Source organism: Apteryx rowi, unplaced genomic scaffold, assembly GCF_003343035.1.
Source record: "Apteryx rowi isolate R43461 unplaced genomic scaffold, aptRow1 scaffold_137, whole genome shotgun sequence".
In the NCBI taxonomy this organism is placed as follows: domain Eukaryota; kingdom Metazoa; phylum Chordata; class Aves; order Apterygiformes; family Apterygidae; genus Apteryx; species Apteryx rowi.
This window is the reverse complement of record NW_020447608.1, coordinates 1,156,139-1,175,637: the sequence shown is the minus strand read 5'-3', so window position 1 is coordinate 1,175,637 and position 19,499 is coordinate 1,156,139. Positions and strand designations below refer to the sequence as shown.

At 49.9% G+C, this 19,499-nt stretch overlaps 1 protein-coding gene across 1 annotated transcript; it reads left to right on the top strand.

Annotated features, from left to right (window-relative positions):
* The first annotated feature begins 1,015 nt into the window (after nucleotides 1–1,015).
* ISM2 (isthmin 2) lies at nucleotides 1,016–19,138 on the top strand. The gene is made up of 6 exons (XM_026057195.1): nucleotides 1,016–1,078; nucleotides 8,034–8,294; nucleotides 8,875–9,214; nucleotides 10,361–10,501; nucleotides 11,147–11,224; nucleotides 11,796–19,138. Exons 1-6 carry the CDS (start codon nucleotides 1,016–1,018, stop codon nucleotides 12,311–12,313), a joined length of 1,401 nt encoding a protein of 466 aa, XP_025912980.1. The 3' UTR covers nucleotides 12,314–19,138.
* The last annotated feature ends 361 nt before the right edge of the window (nucleotides 19,139–19,499 follow it).

Here is a 19,499-nt window from a genome sequence, read left to right as displayed (position 1 = left end):
GCAGCTCTGGCTGCGGCAGAAGCCTTGGGGCACCCCTTCCTCGGGGAAGGTCTGCGTGTGGTGGCTGTGCCTCCTCTCAGCAGGCAGGACCTGCCAAGGGTTAGCTCTCGAACCTCAGTATTTGGGCACAATCTCATGGTGTGAGGAAGGACAGGGCTGTGGTACCCAGGGTGCTTCTCTGGGACGCTTTTGTGCTGCTCAATGGCTGCCTTCCCTTCTTCCCTGTGACGGCTTTCTGGTTAGTTAGAGTGGGAGGCAGAGCAGTCTGTCCTGGGCAGCGTGCTGGGAGCAGAAACAGAGCACTGGCAGCTTTTGGGGGGACCTTCCTGAAAGGCTCCTTTCATGAGTGTGATGTGGGAGACCCTGGATCTCTCTCTGGCCTTGCTCCTGGCTATCTGAGAGACCTTGGGCAAGTTATTTCTGTTGTCTGTAAAAAAAAAATGAATTTTACAGTGTTTATCTTGGTGGTAAGGAGTTAAAAGACATTTATGGTAAATAGAGAAGCACCTGCTTGTGACACTGAGGAGGGTAACAGCAACTCATGGAAAGAGCTGAAGAGCCACTGGACTCTTACTTGTCCTCCTCATGTCACAGGTGCCATGGGGAGTTGGCTGAGGATGGCAAGAGCAAGTCATCCAGCCACACACCTGCAGGAGTGCCTGCTGCAAAGGATGCTAGGGGTGAGAGGGCCAGGCTGTGCTGATGGGATGTGTGGCAAGGAGCACTGACGGCCATCTGGCCAGCTGCCCCAATTTCAGTCTTGCACAGAGTTGACCACACTGTGTCCTTCCTCCTTTCCCAGTGCTGCATACTGTTGTTTCTCTATGCTGTGGAGTCTTCTGCATCAGGGATGGTTGTGTCTCAGAAGCAATGTAGTTACAGACTGTGGAAAGTGTTTTGTGATCAAAGTTGTCACAATTGAGAAAGTAAATGTGAAACATGAGGAATCCTTAATCCTTTGATGTTGACACCTGCAGCTCCCTTTTCAAGACAAGTGGAATAAAACTATTCAGAAATGAGGATGATTCCGTATGATCTGAAGTATTTTGATAACTGCATGAAGATTGTAATCGTGAAGGTATAATAATCATCTCCGCAGCTCACAGTTTACTGCCAGCTCCCACTGGTCTATCATAAACAGGATCATTGCACCCAAGTGTGAAATCTATTCCATGAGTACTTGCAGAATTCTTTCAAAAGGTAAAGGAAGTTGTTCATGTCTTTATTTAAAATGAAGAAAGACACAAACTTATGTGTAAGTTGATCCTTAGCTGGACTGGTGAGTAGAGCAGGCCCAGCTGTTGGGAGATCTTGGTCCTGCTCTTTACTGTGACCAAATCTCTTTCTTTGACAAGCTGGCTCTTTGCACTGAAGGGGACTTGCCAGGATCAGGGACAGGTCCTGGTTGTAAGGGGCTTTCGTGGTTTGTGGTTTCTGCTTGGTCTCTGTCGGACCCAGTAATCTGGCTCTGTGTGGTTCCTGCCTGCCTGGTGGTGCTTCTCAGCCGGGTGTGCTCAGGAGCCCAGGCAGGCCCCGGAGTTAATCCAGCTGTATGTGGTGTGATTTGCTCTTTTGGGCTTTGCAGCAGGGGAGTGGACTGACAGATGGTGACTGTGTTGGCACCCTTTGGTGCTGTGGCAATTTGTAGTGGAAGTCACCTTGACCATGCCCATAGGGATGGGGCTAATACTGCTGCCAGTGCTGGACCTGCATTGAAGCCCCTTTCGCTAACAGGAGTGTAACCAAGGGCAGAAGAAGCGGTGGGCGCTGGAGGTGACTGCTGCCATAATTTGCCTCTGCCAGAGCTTCCAGAGCTCCTCTGTGAAAACCCTGAGTGATAGCTCCTATTAAACCTCCTGTTTATAAATCAAAAGATGTTGTTTCTGATTGTTGAGATTGTAACTAAGGAGCTCTGCCAATAACAAACACGGGATTGCAGCTTTGCTTTCCCAGTTTTCTCTTATGTATCCACCCTGCTCTTGATATCTCTAGAAGCACATTATATTTTGGCACAGTTCTGGAAAATCTGTTAAGCAGGAGATGACTTGATTGGTAGCAGAGGTCACTTACCTAATACACATCCAGTTGCTTTTCCATCTGGCTGAAAGACTGTGCTGGAGGATAGATTATTAGGCGTGAGAATTGAACTACAGCTCTCTGCAGGTTAAAGTGGTCTCAGCTGGCTGGGCTAAAAAAGTCATTTCTTTTAGCAGTGTCTGTCATGGGGTCATCAACCTGAGAGCATACCCAGCACTATGGGAGGGGGACAGAGAGTGGCATGCTGAATTTGTTCCTGTTGATTACCCTGCTGTTAAATGCTGGAATTTTCCTTTCTTTTAAAGAGACTCAACATTGTTACTTATTAGCACTGGAATAACCTTCCCGTTTCTCCCACTCCTACCAATGAAAACTGTTCTGAACCTTTCTACAAATGACCTGACTGAACCAGAGAGCTGCCTCCACCAGCCAGGCTGGGTTTCCTTCTGAAGCAAGCAACCAATGCCCCTGTACACCAGTAGCTTTATAACAAAACTGTGTTCTGGAATTGGTCCTGCTTGGTTTCAGTTCAAAGTTAATTTTTTTTTTTTTGAAAGTTTGCTCCTAATCTTTGCAGCTGATCTAGGTGGATATAGAGGGAAAAGTTTTATGTTTTCTGTTTTATACTTGGCTAATTCATAAGTGGGCAGTTTGCTACAAAATGCAAGACATTTTAAAATATTGGTGAGAGCTTGCTGAATGTACAAAAAATAAATAGTTCTTCTGGTTGTGTTCTTGTTTCAGTACAGTGTGGTAGAACTGTTCAAAGGAAATACAACAACATGAGCAATAATGATTAAGCAACAAAAACCACATTCCTTATAATTATATCCCACAGTGCTACACTGGCTGTTAGCAGATATGTCATTTTCTTCACTGCAGTGTTAACAAGCCCAAAGTATAGCCTGAATGTTGCCTCTGATCTGACTCCTGCATGCACAAACCCCTTTGGTTCAAGCTAAGTGAGTTTATGTTCTCGCTAATTGGCTCAAGGTAGGGTATGGGTGGAAGCGGCCTCCCCTGAGCTTGTTATGCAGTAGGGACTTGCCTGCTCTGCACCGCTAATGCACAGACTCCAGCATTGCTTCACTCTCAAGGGGAGTTAACACAAGGATACTCAGCTTGGGTTTAACGCCCTAATGAAGAACTACTCTGTTAGGTAATGCGTGTAGTTACAAATAGTGTTGCCAGTGGTTTAATATGTAGAGCATGGCAACATTTAGTGCATAGAATGATACTGAAGAACAGATACTGGAGCAACAAATATCTTTGGTTTTGGTGGCAGCAAAGAAGTTGTGTTCTTGATCATCATAGGACAACATAGCATGCAGGACTGATTTATTGATGTTTCCAGGCTTTAAATTGCTGTGAGATCTGATATCTGACATCTCTAATCATTTTTATGTAAAAGCTGCAGCTTTCTTTCTTAACACAGGTTTGATTTAGAGTCTTAGACAAGTTTATAGCCAAGTTGCAGATTTTAAGACCAGAAGAAATCATTAGATCCTCCAGTATCCTCCATAGCACAGATGCTATACATATGTGTTGAGCCCAGTAAATTACATTTGACTGTCTCCCCAAGAGATATTGCCACTTTCCTTGTTAGCTTGTTCCTAAGAGATATTGCCACTTTCCTTGTTAGCTTGTTCCTGTGGTTAATCACCTACAGCGTTAAAAACATGATTCTTATTTCTCAGTTGAATTTGTCGGGCTTTGACTCACAAATGTTGGTTCCCATTATGTGTTTCTGTTCCGGATTAAAGAGTCTCTGGTGCCTGCTGGGTTATTTCCTTAAAGAACCAGGAAATCAAGTCATTGCTTTATCTTTTCAACATGAAAAACAGATTGAATTCTACAAGTCTCTCACTGACAAAGTCTTTCTATGCCTTGAAAGGTTTTTGCAGCTGCTCTCTTCATCATCTTCAGATTTCCAAAAGACTTTAATAGAGGTGTATGGACTAGAAATGGAAAACATCAGCTTTTAGTCTTTAGCAAAAAGGTATGGACTCTCCCTCCCCTTTCTCATATTCCATGTTGTCCTTGTCATGTACAAAGCAGGCATGACGCTGGGGTGAATTGCTATTCAGTTTCTTCCACTTCCTAATGTCTTTGCTGAGTTTGTGCCCAGATGTGTTTAGGCAGTCCTACATGCAGTAGAACCCGGGACTATTCAGAGAGGGCTCAGGAGTGGTAGGAAGGCAGGTGTGATCAGAGTGTTTGGTTTTTATTGCCTTCAGTTTAAGCACAGTTTTTGCAAACAGAAACTACAAGTTCTTTCCAGAGTGCTGGAGAGTCAGGTTCCAGCCCCATAAAACCTTTGTTCCAAGCCAGTTAGGATATTGCTGCGCTCATCAAGTGTACGCAGAAGGAGCTGGAGCTGGGCTGGTGGAATTAGCTGCTCAGCTTTTTCTTTTGCTTGAGGCTGGCTGGTTGCAGAAGAAGGCTAGAACTGGGAAGCAGCCATGAGATATTGATGCATTCCAGACTCTATGCTTTCTGCTTCTGATGTTTGCTGGGAAAAGTACATTCCCAGTGTTAGAGAGATGGGAGCTGCTGACTGCTAGGTTTGCAATGGTTTATTGATGGCAAGGTTTCCTTTGTTTGCAGTTTGTGTATATATGGTTGTACTGGCTGACTGATTGAGTGGCTGAGAGTGGGCATTGGGATACCCACTGAGAGCAGGCACTGGGACACATGCTGAGACCAGAGAGAGCTCTGCTGGACCAAAAGGCTTGGAGCCACTGGCCTCAACAAATGTGTCCTTTCTCCTGACCTTCAGAACAAGGAAATATCATTTTCACTCTGGCCAGGCAAACTTTTCTTTTTCATTAGCTAATATAACGTAATAGGTTAGCTCCAGGCTTGATGACTTTATCCAGCTGTTTCTTATACAGGACTGAGAAGAGAATGGGGATTGCATGGCAGCCGTGCAAGCCTCAGGGGTGCTGTCTGTGTCGCTGTTGGGAGCCCCTTAGTGAGGGGCAACTTGTCAGCAGTGCAGTGAGTGCAGTGCAGCGAGTGCAGACCATGGTGCAGTGAGCACGGTGAATGGGAGAACATGCTGGGCCTTGCTGCAATCCACAGCTCAAGAGGGGAGCTTGATCAGCTGGGGCAGGGCATGGTGTGGGAACTTGGTCAGGAGGAACATCTTCTGATTTAGGGCCAAATCTTAACCAAGAGAAGCCTCAGAGCGAAGCACATGATAGAATTAGGGAAGAGCTGGATTGTACAGTGCAGTGACCATTACTGAAAGAGTTATGCCCGTGAGACCTTGTATTGCAGAGTCTGCCTGGGTGTTGGCAGCCCTTCAGTGGCTGTGGTGCATGCAGTAAAGGGCAGGGACCATCCCCCAGTCAAGCTCCTTGCTGAGATTCAGATAACGATGCCATTTTGGGGTTGGGGACAACAGCTGGGCAGCTGGCTGTGGAAGCAGATGGTGTGAGGGCTGGAAATCAGATGGTGAACCTCTTGACAGAGGTCCAGATTGCTGGAGGTCACAGTGGTAGAGTTCAGGCCATCAGGGGTGAACACCCTGAGGGACCTTTGTGCTTCCAGAGGACTTGGGTGCAGAGAGAGCGCTGTTCGCCCTACAACACTCTCAGCCAATTTCTCTGCAGCAGGTTACATTTTCCCTGTGGGAACAGTACTCTGAATTTCTTGAGCTTGTTTGGGCGTAAAATCTGAATTAGGCACTGAGTGTAAGTTTGGAGACTTGGAGTCTCTTCCTGGCTCTGTCACTGTGACATCTTTGGGTGAACTCAGATCTCATTTCTCAGACCTCAGTTTCCATGTGTATAAAATTGGGGTTGTCTGTGAAACGGGCTCACCCAGCCTTGTTAAGCTCATTGCAAATTATGCATGAATGCCAGTGTTGCAGGGCTATTGGCGTTCCCTTATATAGGATTTGTGTTTGGCACAGTCTGGAGTGCCACATGCAGCTGGGAGCAAACCTAGCACTAGCGACCAGTGTCTTGTGGCTAGTGCTAGCAAAGAACATCTCTGGCTGTGCAGGACATGGCCTCATTTGCATCCCCACGTCCCTGGAAAGCCAGCTGGGGCTGGAGACCTTTAGGAAGGGGCAGTCGATAGCACTATGCTGYGAGCTGCTCAGTGCTAGGCAGGGTGCTCACCTCTGAGATGGCATCCTGGGAGTCTTCGCGGTCAAATGCCCTCATGAGCGGCCAAGTCTGCACCCCATTGCCACATCCCCATTCACCAATGCTGTGCCACCTCCTGTCGCAAAAGGAGTGATGCACTTCACTTGTAAGAGGGAAGCAGCACTACGTTTGCATACTAGATGGGCCTTAGCAGGCGCATGCTCAACTAGCCCCCACATATGTGCTGTTTGCAGGGAGGTCAGGTTGAGGGGGAGAGAGCACATCAGTTGCGGGGGGGGAAGGAGCACACCATCACACCTCCTCACTCGTCTCCTCGCAGCAAGGTCGAGCTCCAGGAGCCATGAAGGTACCAGCACCGTATCATGGCCAGGGAGCTCAGACTAACCTGCACTGGGGCTGGGAAGAAGCCAGGGCATACTGCTGCAGCAGCAGTAAGTCCAGGTGGGGTGGTGACCCTCCATAGAGCCATGCTAGCTTAGGTTAAGTCTCTTCTCCCTTGCTAGCTGTTGTTTTTTTGCACCAGTGCAACCTGCCCTGAGCTCTTCCAGCTTGAGATGCACCCCAGGCAGCACAGAGGCCTCAGGGCACCCTGGAGTATGTCAGGTCTCCCCATAGGGCAAAGGTGGGCTTCTTGCCTTGCAGTGCTTATCTGCTCTGTCCTCCTTGCTGTTTCAACTCCTTCCGGGATCCTCCTTGCTCCCAGCCAGGGAGCCCGTGGGCCTGAGAGGGAGGGCAGGGAGACCTGGCAATAGGCTAAAGCAGAGAGACCAGAGGCAGAAGGGCTGGCACAGAGCTGGGCATCCTTTCTGCATGGTTTTGGACAAGGGCTCGGGGTGGGCAAAGGAGTGGAAGGGGAAGGGGCAGGTAGAGGAGTCTATCTCTGCTGCCTTTCTGCTGCTTGTCAGTGCTGGAGGAAGTCCTCCCTGCTAGGGAGAGGAGACAGCTTCAAACGCTCTTCCTGGGCAGTGCAACCTCCCCTCTCTTCCCACAGCCCTCTCTCTTCAGGGCCCATCTGGTAAAGTCTGTCACAGGCCCTTCCCCGCATCCAGCTCCGCTCTGGTCAGCGGCCAAGGGACCAGCAGTGTCCCTGCTGCCCTCTCCCCTTCCCTGGGGGAGGGGGACGCAGGCAGCAGAGCTTTGATGTGTGGGCACAGGGCTAGCGGACAGGCCTCTGTGTGTGCTCATGAGAGCCTGGCCTGGCTCCAGCTGCCTTTGAAGTGCTCCAGTGATCAGGATGAAAGGGAGGGGAGTCCGTCCCCGTCCCCGAGCCATCTGGCTCTAATTGCAGGTAGAAATGCCTCTCTGCATCCCCCATGGGGAGGGGCGCTCTGCTCTCTTCCTTTATCCCACAGCTCTCGCCTGGGCTGGTGCAAGGGGYGAGAGCTTGGGAACAAAGGGGGTTTCAGCCGGGCAGCCAGAAACAGCAGCCGCTCATGGCGATGCTGTGGATTCGGGCACCTCCACTCCGAATGTCGAGCCTTAGGGCCTTGCAAACCTTCCCGGGGATGGCCCTGCCTTGGCCGGGGCTGCGGTGGGGGGAGGCTTTACCAGTTGTTCCCATCTCCAATTTCTCAGATGCACTGAAGCCTGCTGTCCCTTTGACTCGCGCCCTTTCATGCCAGCACACGTTGAGCACAGAAATGAGTAACGTGGGAACTCAGCGTGAGCTGTTCCATTTGGCAGGGTTCGTCCGGCCGCTTCCCCACTGCTGGCCCGGCCATGCTGTGCCCCCCCAGCCTGGGAGCACCGGTGGGACCTGGCAGGGTGTGCTCCTACCTGCTGCCTTCGCTGGGCAGCCGCTTGCTCCCAGCACAGCCACTCTGCAGGAGATGTCTGGGGGAGCGAGGGACCTGTCCTCACTGCCTCTTCCCTGTCCAGGTCTCCACCTCGTCTGACCCCCATTCGGCTGGGGATGAGGAGCTGCCCCTGTCGGGCAAGGCACGGGGCCTGAGGCGGAGTGGKCAGGCTGGCCCACGGCGGCACTGGCGCCGCTGGGCAGCTCAGCAGGCTGCGAGGAGCCCAGAGGTGCCCCAGCCTGGCGGCGCCGGCCGGGAGGAGAACCTGCCCTTTGCGCTGGACCTGCAGAGCTTGCCGGGGCTAGCCAACGTCGACCTGAGCGCCCAGAACCCAAATATCCAGGTGGGGAGTGGACCTGAGCAGGCTGCGGGGTGCTGTGAGCTAGCTGCTGCTTGTGCTCCCTTATTGCCTTATTTAATTTCCTGACAGGAACGGTTTTGTGAGCAAGGGTCCATTTCCTAGACTGCATGTTGCTGCTGCCATGTATCTTGGTAAATATCTCTTAGGTGCAAATAGCTGGCACTGATAATAAACTCCTTGCAGAAAGAGTTTATTCATGGTCTTTCTCCCTGCCCTCCAGAGCCCCTCTCCRTAGAGCAGGAATAGAAGTCCCTAAGGGGACAACCTCTCCATTTCTGTGTATGTGCTCTCTCCCTGCTCTTTTGGTGACCACCAGGCACCTTTGCCAACCTGCTGAGTTGCTGCAGTCAGTGCCTCCCACTCTGCCCCTCCTCGGTCCCTCCAGATGAGGTGAGACCTGCCACATTCATTGTGCTAGTCCCGTAGACCAAAGCAACTCTAATCTCTCAGGCTAGGAGTCAGTGCACAGGCTGGAATATTTCTCCCCGTTTCGGGGAACATCCAGCAGCTGGGCAGTTGGCCGTGCCCTGGCTAACTACCCTGCCTGTGTCTCACTTCTCAGGTGACCATTGAAGTGGTGGACGATCCTCAGGCCGAGATGGAGATGGATTTATTGAAGGAGACAAGCAATGACTGGTCCCTGACATCCTCTGAGTGGTTGTCCCACAAGGACCTCTTCTGGCCCCTCTTCTGGGAATACACTGACCCCACTGAGGAAGAAGAGGAGGAGGAAGAGGAAGATGATGACAACCTGGATGTAAGGGACAGGGAGGAGGAGGAGGAAGAGGAAGATTACATGGCAGAGTATGAGGAGGAGTCCATGCTAAGTGGAGTGGGAGGTGACTGGGACCAGCGATGGCCCGGGCAGAAGAACTGGATCTTTAAGGAAAAATATAATTACGGTGAGTCCCCTCAGCCCCATGCAGCCAGCAGCCACCCAGTGCTGCTAGGAAAGGCACGGTGGTCAGTGTCTCCCAGGCACCTGACAGCAGGCCAGCCGTGACAGGAGGACCAGCACCGTTGCACAGAGGATCAGAGCATGCTGGTGCTCAGTGTCTGTTTAAAAAATAAGCAAGTAAACTGGGGAGCAAGCCCAGCATCCACCTGAGCCTGCAGGCAGCCAAAAATGCCAGCATCGCAGCAGGGATTTCCCTTCCATGTAATCAGATCAGAGTGCAGATTCTAGCGAAGGCACATTCAGGCTAGAAATAAGGCATAAATGTTTAGTGGCAAGTGTCACTATCACCGAAGCAGCTTTCTGAAGCTACGCCAGTGCCTGAAGCCTTTGCCGCAGCCTGGACATGTCCGGGGAGAAGAGCTGCAAAGCATTAGGTGCTCGGTGCTGGGTGGGTAGGCAGGCCCAGGAGCATAGTAGCTCCCACCTTGAGTTTCTCATCTAAGAGCACACAACCAGCCAGTTTGTTTAACTGTGTCATGGCCAGTCCTTTGGGCAGGTACAGCGAGGAAGGGGATGGGCAGGCAGTGATGCCCTACTGGAACAGTAAGGCCATGAGCAAAGCTGCAAAAACTAAAAGCCTGTTTTTTTACATCAGTGCTCCTTCCTCTCCTCCTGTCTTTTGCTGACTCCTGTCTGCAACAGCAGGGGAAGGAGAGAAATCTGTACTGCTAAATATATTCCCAGCCTCGGACCACAACTGAGCAAGGGGTCCAGCCCTTCCCACTATGTGGGAACCCTGATCGCTTCCTACAGCAAGTCCAGGTACTAGGACTTGGCTTTGAGACAGTATTTGTCAAAGCCAGAATTGGGGCTTTAAGGAGGGTCATGGGGCTGGTGGCAAAGCCTTGCAGTCAGAGCTCTGGGGTTGCTTCCCTGGGCTGCCAGTGAAGGCATGTTTGGCTCTTGATATCACTTGGCAGGGTACCTCAGGGTCCATCCAGGTGCCCCAGGCAGCACTGGCCCTGCTTGCCTTTAAAGAGCATCTTAGGGACAGGGCAGAGCTGAGGGTGGCCCCAGGGACCCTGGGTGGCTCCAGGCTCTTATCCTGTCGAGGCTTTACACAAGGTTCACTGCTCTCTGCCTGTCCCAGACTATGAAGATGAGGAGGAATGGAGCCCTTGGTCCCCTTGCAGCATCAGCTGCGGCAGTGGCAATCAGAAGAGGACCCGGTCCTGTGGTTACGCCTGTACAGCAACAGAGTCAAGGACCTGCGACCTGCCACTCTGCCCTGGTGAGCCTCTGCCTTCGCCTGCTGGGCGCTATCCAAGCCCCTGCGCAGGGCTGGTGGTCCACATGTCATGGCAGGGCAGGTTGGGCTTTCTGCTGGGATGGGGAGGGAGGGTTATGCAGGGCAGAGGCTGCGTCTGGCTCAAGGAGATCTCTTGTTAACAGGGTAACAAGAGGATGCTTGTTCCAGAAATGCACACACTGGCCCCTGTAATTATTGCCCTCTCCAGGATTCAAATGCCTGTTTCCTCTTCTCCTGGGCACTGCTCATGCTTCAAGAACTAGTTATATTTACTGTGATCTTGGTTAATGAAAATGGCCATTCGTTTCTATTAAAAAGCACTGGTGGGGCTCCATAGCCCACGGATCATAAAGCAAGGGGAGCTTGAAGTCTGTTCCTGAGGCTTATTGCAAGCCAGCTCCATCCACTGGGCTTTGTGTAACCCACAGTTTTGGGCCCTTTTGGCATAAGCTGTCCTGCATGTCTTCCTGTTGGACCTTCCGCACACAGGGCAGTGTCATCAAAAGCAGGAAAAGGAGAGGGGATTGGAAGAGGGACAGCATCTGCTACCCTTATGGAGTAAAAAAAGACCCTGTCACCCCTCCTGATGTTCATCCTGGCCCTTTGCTTTGTCTTTTCTCTCTCAAGGAGCAGAGGGGGAAATGGCCTTCCCCACAGAGGAGACTCCTTTTAAAAGTGACAATACCACAGAGCTGTTCAACTCAGGTCAGCCTTTGCTTCTTCCTCATACTCAGGGCCTGGGTGCTTTCTGTGCAAAACCCTATGGGGAGATGTGGCTGGCTAGCTGGAAGTGCTCTGGCCAAGGGCTCCCAGATCTGGCATCAGAACCTGAGTCCTTTCACCACCACATGCAGACTCAGCTGTGTTGAAGCCAGTCGTGTTGGGAGACCCAGTTACCCTCACAGCCCTATTTTATGGTGTGCTGTTTGAAACCAGCCTGCCATGTGCCCTCCTGAAGCTTACCTGTGGTACTGACACTGCCAGCCCACCTCCAGTAGTGGCAGATGGTGGGTGCCCCGGGCAGAGACCCCTGCTAGGGGCAACTCTCTCCCCTGGAGTGAAACTCCTTCCTGTTCTGTCCCTGCCCTCGAGGATGGAGCAAGATGATGTTTCTGGCCAGCCTCCTCAGCACCTGCTCTACCAAGGAACATGGTAACTTCTATTTAGTGGTTGCTAGCTTGCCTGACGTTGCTGACTAGATTGCAAGCAAATGCCAGCTGGATACAGAGCTGGGCTGGCTGATCGTGCTCTTACTATTTTGGTGCTTCTCCCGCAGATGTGGACAGCTGTGAGAAGTGGCTGAACTGCAAGAGCGACTTCCTTACCAAGTACCTGAGCAAGGTGCTGACAGATCTGCCCAGTTGCCCCTGCTCCTATCCGCTGGAGGCTGTTTACAGCGCCGTGAACCTGCGGGATGAGCGCCAGGGCAAGAGCTTCCGCTGGCGGGATGCCAGCGGGCCCAAGGAGCGCCTGGATATCTACAAGCCCACGGCCCACTTCTGCCTGCGCTCCATGCTCTCCTTGGACAGCACCACACTTGCTGCCCAGCACTGCTGCTACGACGAGCACACCCGTCTTATCACCCGGGGCAAAGGGGCTGGTGTGCCCAACCTCATCAGCACTGAGTTCTCCCCAGAGCTGCACTACAAAGTGGACATGCTGCCTTGGATCCTCTGCAAGGGGGACTGGAGCCGGTACCATGCTGTGCGGCCTCCCAACAACGGGCAGCAGTGTGCTGACAACCCTGCCGAGGAGGAGTACCTCTCCCAGTTGCAGGAGGCCAAGGAGTACTAGCCACTCGCCACGCTCAGAGGAGCAACGGGGCAGCAGGTCTCCCACGCAACCTCGGGGGAGCCCCTGGCAGCTGGTGGCTCCTACCRCAGCCCAGGCCAGCAGGCTGTAATGGCTGCAGTCATCCCTCGCATATCCCTTACTTGGGAATGCAGCAGCCCGGCAAAGCCCCAGGCCCTGCTCACAGGCTCCTTGTTGGTGCCAGGCAGAGGGGGGAGGATTTAGCATCCATCTTGTCTTTTCAGAAGGATGCATCGGTTCCTTTCTGATTTCCAAGGGCAGAGGAGTTTATCACTGGGTGATCCCTGCTGTGCCACCTGGGGGGCAGATCTCACACCATCACTTCCCTGTGGGTAGCACAGAGCCCGGGGGATCCCTGGGCTGGAGAGGGGGAAGCTGGAGGGAATGGGAGGTAGTGATGAGTGTAAAGTGAAAGGGGGGCTGCCCCCATTTACTACTTCTAAAGCATTCTCTGCCATTTTTCAATGTAGCCTGTGAGCTGAGGGTCTGCAGGGTGAAATGGCCTCAATTCATGTTGGTTTCACACTGCATCTGAGGAGCTGGCTGGGTGCAGGAGGATCTGCTTGGTCATGCCTGTACACCAGCCTTGGCATGTGCTGGCTCTATTCTAAAACTTGGAGTGGACTCTACTAGGAGCTGCAGGGCTGTCCCAGCAATATGTAGAGCAGGGGCCTCCCCTCTTGTCTGCTTTTTGCATTCATGGTTGGGAAGTAACAGGGAGAGGCCTAAGAGGGTTTCATGGGCTCCTGAAGGTGGGTGGGACAAGAAGAGACTGACTGCGTGGGGTCCCTTTGCAAGATGACCTTGCCACAGCAGTTTTGGCCATGAAAGAAAACAGCAGTACCACAGCGTTTTGGTTAAAGGGAGCAGATAAGCTGCATCCCCTGTTGCTGCCCRGAGGTTGTCCTGCCAAGGCTGCTTCCCTTTCTCTCCAGGGCTGTTTGAGCCCTGGTGCTCCTCCCTGAGCCTGAGATGCCCACCTGGCTGCTCAGTGAGTGTTAGTCTTACGACACAGCAGTTCACTTGGAGCTTGTGTCCTGCTTGATTGGGGCAGCTCAGGGCCCGGGTCCCAGTTTGGTCCTAGAGTTTCCACTCAGCTTTACAAACCAACCCCGGGCAGGATCTCTACACCTCTCACCAGACTGTCCATGGCTGAGGCACGCTCCAGCTACTACAGCTCATCCTGGGTTCTCATGGGTGATTTTAGGGAGCAGAGATTTGACCTCAAACTAATTCCTTTTAGTCAACATGCCACATTGCTACCACATGGTTTTGCAGGTGAGACAGCTGGGGGCCACTGTAATGCCCATATTGGCTGTTTTCCACTCTCATTAGATCTCAGGAGCCAGTTTCCCATGGTGATGGGAACAAATCATTCAGCACTGTGAGCACCAAATGTTACCCCGTTTCTAGTCTACTGTTCAGCACTCTGGCCCTTCTCCGTGGTGTATTTGCCCAGATACCCAACAAGAGGCAGCCCAAATAAAGCAAGCTGTAGTCACACCATGACATTCTTCAGCCTTGCCGCTTGGCTGAGGTGCRCCTGTGAGACTTGGGCTGCCTCTGCCTAGCATCTACTGTCAGTCYCTGCGTATGGGACTATTTTCTCCATGCAATGCCAGGTGCAGGGTGAGAGTGTCAGCTGCAGGAGCAAGGAAAGGGATGAAGTGGTTGAACTCCTCCCCTACCCTGAGCAACAAGAAAGCTTTCCACATAGCCTCCGTTTTCCCCATTCTTCCATCTCGTCTCATTGCTGTGGGTCATTCTTCACCTGTGTGCATCCTTCTCCCTGAGGTGGTTGTGTCCTGTGCAGCTGGAAGAGCCCTAGAGCAGTTACCAGCTCTCCATACAGACCTCTGCCATTTTCATTGCTGTTGCTTTGATGGAAAGGCGAGCATGTAGAAGAAGAGTTGATGTGTCACAGGAGAGTCAAGTTTGGACTACATCAAAGTGGCTTCAATTGAGGAAGAAGCACATATGCTAACAAAGGTGTCATTAATTCTTGGAGTCTGCAGATCACAAATATGACACTCCATCGCCACCTTGGTCTTGCCTGGGCTTTCCAGCTTTTCACAGGTCCTTGGCAGTTTTCTCCCAGCGCATTTTGTGAATGAACTTCAAAGCTCCCAAACTTCCCACAAAGAAACTAGGTTGAACATCTTTATCTCTGGGCATTGTGTAGCTAAACCTGGCAGAAACTTTATGCAACAGAAGAAATAAAAGAGGAAGTCAAGCAAAAATAAAGAAGGCTGGAATCATTTTTAGATTAAAGACTTTAACCAAGGTGGTTGGTTACTCCATATTTTTCTGCAGGATGCTGTTAGATGCAATGGCATCCATGTAGGTTCAGAAGATTGAGTGTTCTGTGCTGTTTCTGTCCTCATCTGAACAGCTTTCTCCAGAGCCAGTAAATATCCAAGCTGTTGGCTCTGCGGGGAGTCTTTCTAGGACTATCTTGTATCTGTTGATCCTTTTGCCTTTGTTATTTATAGAATATTGCATCCTTGGTTATCGGTGCATAGGACTTCATTGCTGGTAAAACAAAAGCATGTATGAAATGATCACTGAACTATTCTTGTTTAACTATTACATAACTCATAGCCACAGGCCAAGTTACGGGTGCTATCAAAACATAAGCAGGCATAGTGCTTTTCCCAAAAAGCATGCAGTCTAAGATGACACGTATCATGCAAAGGGTGAGAAGGAAGATACAACCAAGTAAGCATGGATGAAGACCCAGATTCTAGTAAATATCAGTGACCATTACATGCTCCCTAGCCCAAGTGGTCATTTGTTGACTGGTTTCCTGCAAAGAGAGAATTCACAAGGAGGCGGTAATGAGGGGATGACAATGATTGAGTGGCTTGATTCTGGAAGCGTATCACACACATGTGAAGGGGGCTTACTGAGGAAGACATGGAGACATTTGTATAGGAAGCTGACAGATTGAGTGGCTGAGGTTATGGAAGGATGAGCTTGTTATCTTTTGTCATCCAATAGAGCATCCTTATATTTTCTCTCCCATTTCAAATGTCATCACTAACATCAGAGGACTCTCAGACAAGTTTGTCTAGAATCAATACATAGACTTCTTTAAAATAACCTCCCATTAAACATGAGTCCAATATTGGACCTACACATGGAAGCAGGATGTCTGCAAATAATCTTTCTGGAAAGACTTTCAGTAGGTCAGCCAATTTCTTTCTTACACTGACTGGTGTCTGAGAAGGTTCTCTTATAATAAGGAATGTTACCGAGGAATTGCACCCTCTCCCTGTTTATACTGCATATGTCAACCAACATACCCCCCCCCAAATGAAACTATAATTTCTGTAACAAATGCAGTTCCTGTCTAAGAGCAGGTAGAAAACTTTCTTGCATTGAGCCCCCCACTAAAACCTGGTTGAAAGCCAAGTGGCTTGCTGTCTCTGCGGTTTGGAAGATACAGGCATGAACTGAAGCATGAGAAACAAGAAGCGGTGTTGTTCCTCACACAAGCAGCACCATAAGAAAAGTAGAGATGAAGCAAGCATTTATATTTATATCCCATCAAAGATTCTGTCCAGCCCACTGCTATTTAAGTGATGAATCTCTTAGTTTCCATTCCTTAAGTTTATTATTTTATATGTATAATATATATAAAGTCTTTTATTCCTAAGAAAATTCATAAAGAATAATTCTTTATTCTGACTCTGCAATAAAGCACTTTATTTAATATGTATGTATTGCTGATGTCGTTCCATTGGGACTGAAGTGTACGTTGCCAGAAAGTTTTGCTTTGTTTGAGAGGGGCGACACCATATTTAATGCTGCATACTTTGTGCCTCTAGCCACAGCTGTATTCCAAGGACCCTGGTGGATTTGCTTCCTTCTCTTACCATTTGTATTTGATGGTGTCAGGCAAACTTCAATAGCAGAGATAACATGCAGAAATTTCTGAATGTTGCAGATGGCAATTTCCAGCTTATCATGAAGGCTCAGAGGAATCTGATTTTCCTGGCCTGGTGACTTTTTGATGTTCCCATTCCCAGTCAGAAGAAAGCAGAGAAGGAGAAGGATGCAAACTAGGGTACTTTCAATTGCTTTAATAGTAGTGATTCAATCCCAAAGCCTTCAATTGTGAGGTGGTGCAGAAGGTTCAGGATTAGTATTCTTTCCAAGTGCTTTGCACAGTCCTAGCACGTTAAATTATCTGGTTCATTCATACACAGTATTCATTGTTTGTGATGATGACGATGATAGCTTAAGAACAGGGGCAAGTGATGCTGGTGGATAGGGACTGTAATGTTGAGGTGTGTGGGGTGTGTGTGTGTGTGTGTGTGTGTGCGCGCGCATGTGTGTAAACTGAATATAGAGGCTTTACCCCCGCCTCACCCTCCCACCTCCCCCAAATATATATATTATAGACAGCTCTTAAAAATAAACATTTTTGTTACCAGTTTGTCTGGTCTGTGATGCTTGGAAACTTCATCCCATGGGAATCCCAACTAGATGGCTGCAGCACCACATATGCAAGTGTGTGAGTTTGGTGCAGAACAGCCATTTCAGGTTTGAAGGGATTTGGGTACTTAGCTTTAGGGCTATCCTTCAACAGCCTCTGGTTTCCCTGTGTTTCTGAATCATCTCAAGGCTTCACACTCCAAAAGTGGCCTTGGAGAGAGGTGTAGATATAGGTGAAGATGGTGGTGTAGGTGGATGTAGATTGTGTGCTAGTCAGAGGCTGGAAGATGGCATAGATCAATAGATGGAACCACAGCATAAAAAACGGTGAAATACTATTTTTCATTGTTCTGCCCATGCCTTATTGTATGACTTTCAGCAAGCAACATCACTTTTCCACATGTCTATTAACTTACATCATCTTCCCCCACCTCTTATTTTCTCTGGTTAGTCTCTAAATTCTTTAGGACAAGGCATTTCTCTACCATGCCTTGAGTGCTGACAAAATTGCAAAGTGCCGCTGAAATAAAACTAATAGCACAAGGTAGACAGGAACTGATGTCTTCAGAATGGGAGACAAAGGGATGTCTGGAAAGTGCTGCAAGAATTCTAGCTAAAAGATATTATCCTGAGCACTCCATCATGGCCACAAGTATGTGAAAGTCTGGTCACAGTGAAGAAAACTTCTCCTAAGAGCAGATCATCAGGGTCAGTGCTGAGAAGTATCTGAACCTTGAAGCCAGGTTTTATTCCACATGCAGCCTAGCAGYATCTGGGTGCCTGCCGACCTTACTGCTTTAAGCAGGTGTTGAACATGGGAGTGGGTGACAAAACAGCATCACTGCAGCTGGGAATTTGATTGACAAAATGTTTCCTGGCTACAGCCTCCCTAGCTGAAAGCAAATGATAGCAGAGGGATATGCAAAGCTTTCCAGGGATCACAACTTTCTGTTGCTGTTAATTTGTTACATAAATTCTGACCATTTCCAAGCTCTTGCTATTTCCAGCTGTTTTCCCTCCCTCCCTCTCTCTCTCTCTCTCTCTCTCACTCTTTTCTCATTCTGCTGGCTGCACATCTGTCAAGGTTTATCTGTGAGTCCAACACATGGCTCTGCTCCACAGCTGCTTGGCGCCATTGCTGGCCCCTGTCTGAAGAGGAGCAGACGGCTCCTCTCAGTGAAGGATGCTTTGTCACTCTGAGCTTTCCACTAGCTTTCTGCAACATCAAAAACATTGTTGCTTGGATCCCAGTCCAGAGTGGGGGGAACAGACTGAGCTCAGCTGTGCAGAAAAAGCAGCACAGAAAAAAATCACTCCTACTCTGGCATGGCAGTCAATAGTTACTACTGTGTATAACGGGCCTAATGCTTCATGCCCTGAGACGAGGCCCCTGCTGTGCTGGATGTTGAGCTCTGCTCCAAAAACTCCTGAGCTATAGAAATCCCATAGACAAAGGAGGGGAAACAGGAAGAATTAATATCTTAATTTTGCAGGTGTGGAAAGGAGGCACTAAGAACTGGAGACATTACTCAAGGTCACACGGTAAGTTTCTAGCAAGCTAGAGTCTCGACTTGTATCTTGGCCCTCTGCTTTAAAACCTAGACTTCTTGACCGGCTGATTTATCTTGCCTTAATTTGCCAGCATGCCAAAGAAAAGAAAGAAAAAAAGAAGAGCTTCATATGTCTCAGCTGTACCAGTTCTCTGACATCTGACTCATAGCTAAGTTAATTCATATACAGACAGACCTATGCCCCTGTTTTCTTAGGCGCGATGTTGTCAGCATGTGCTTGCCCCTGCTGACCTTCGTCTTTGCCCCAAATGAGCAGGGGGGGAGGCAGTGCAGAGACCTTTTTACTGTGAATGACATTTCAAAGGGAGCCTTGCATGGTTAGCTGCCTGGGGACAGGGAGGGTGAGCGCAGCCTGCATCTCAGGGATGAATGCGGGATTTCACAGGAACGTGTTTATAGCAGCAGGGATCCCACTAATTGTTTGTTTGTTTTCAGGGTTCCTGCTCCAAGAAACTGCTTCTTGAAAAGTGCACAATAAAGTCCAGCTGGGCCCAGAATGAGCTGCTCCAGAAAGAGAAGACAGAGGCTGATAAAACCAGACAAGTTTGGCCAAAGCCCATGGAGCAGACCTGAACCACAGGACCTGGCCTTAAGCTACAAAAATGGTTGTGATGGGCTGTGGGCCTTGAGTTAAAACTGAAGCTTTGGAAAGGAAAACAAAGAAAAAAMCAAACCTCTTTCAGGCAGAAATCAAGCAGTCTCCTTCCTGGCCTGCAGAAAGCCTCCATTGTGTGCAACACATCGCGCCCTCCCAGAGGTGTGTGTTGGTGGGGACAGYGTGCCACACAGCCACCAAGTTCTCTGCGTAAGAGTAAGAATTACATGAGCTGCAGTTTTTCAGCAATAGCCCTGCTGGCTGCAGCATGAGTACTGGGCTTAGAGGCGCTCCTGACAGGAATTGGTCTCCTGAGCCATGCTTTAGTCCTGCATGTTGAGACTCCCTCYTCACGGCTCAGCTTGGCGTTCCTGCTCCTGGCCCCAGCTGCTGTCAGGCCACCTCCTTCTCAGCTCTCATGTCGCTGACACCCTCACCCAACCCAGAGCCAAACTGCAGCCTTGGGGATGCTGCAGTCATGCTGCGGCAACCCTGCCAAATGTACCCACAGGCTGGGACTAAGCACCCCCATCTCTGCAGAAGAGGGACCCATGAGTTTGCA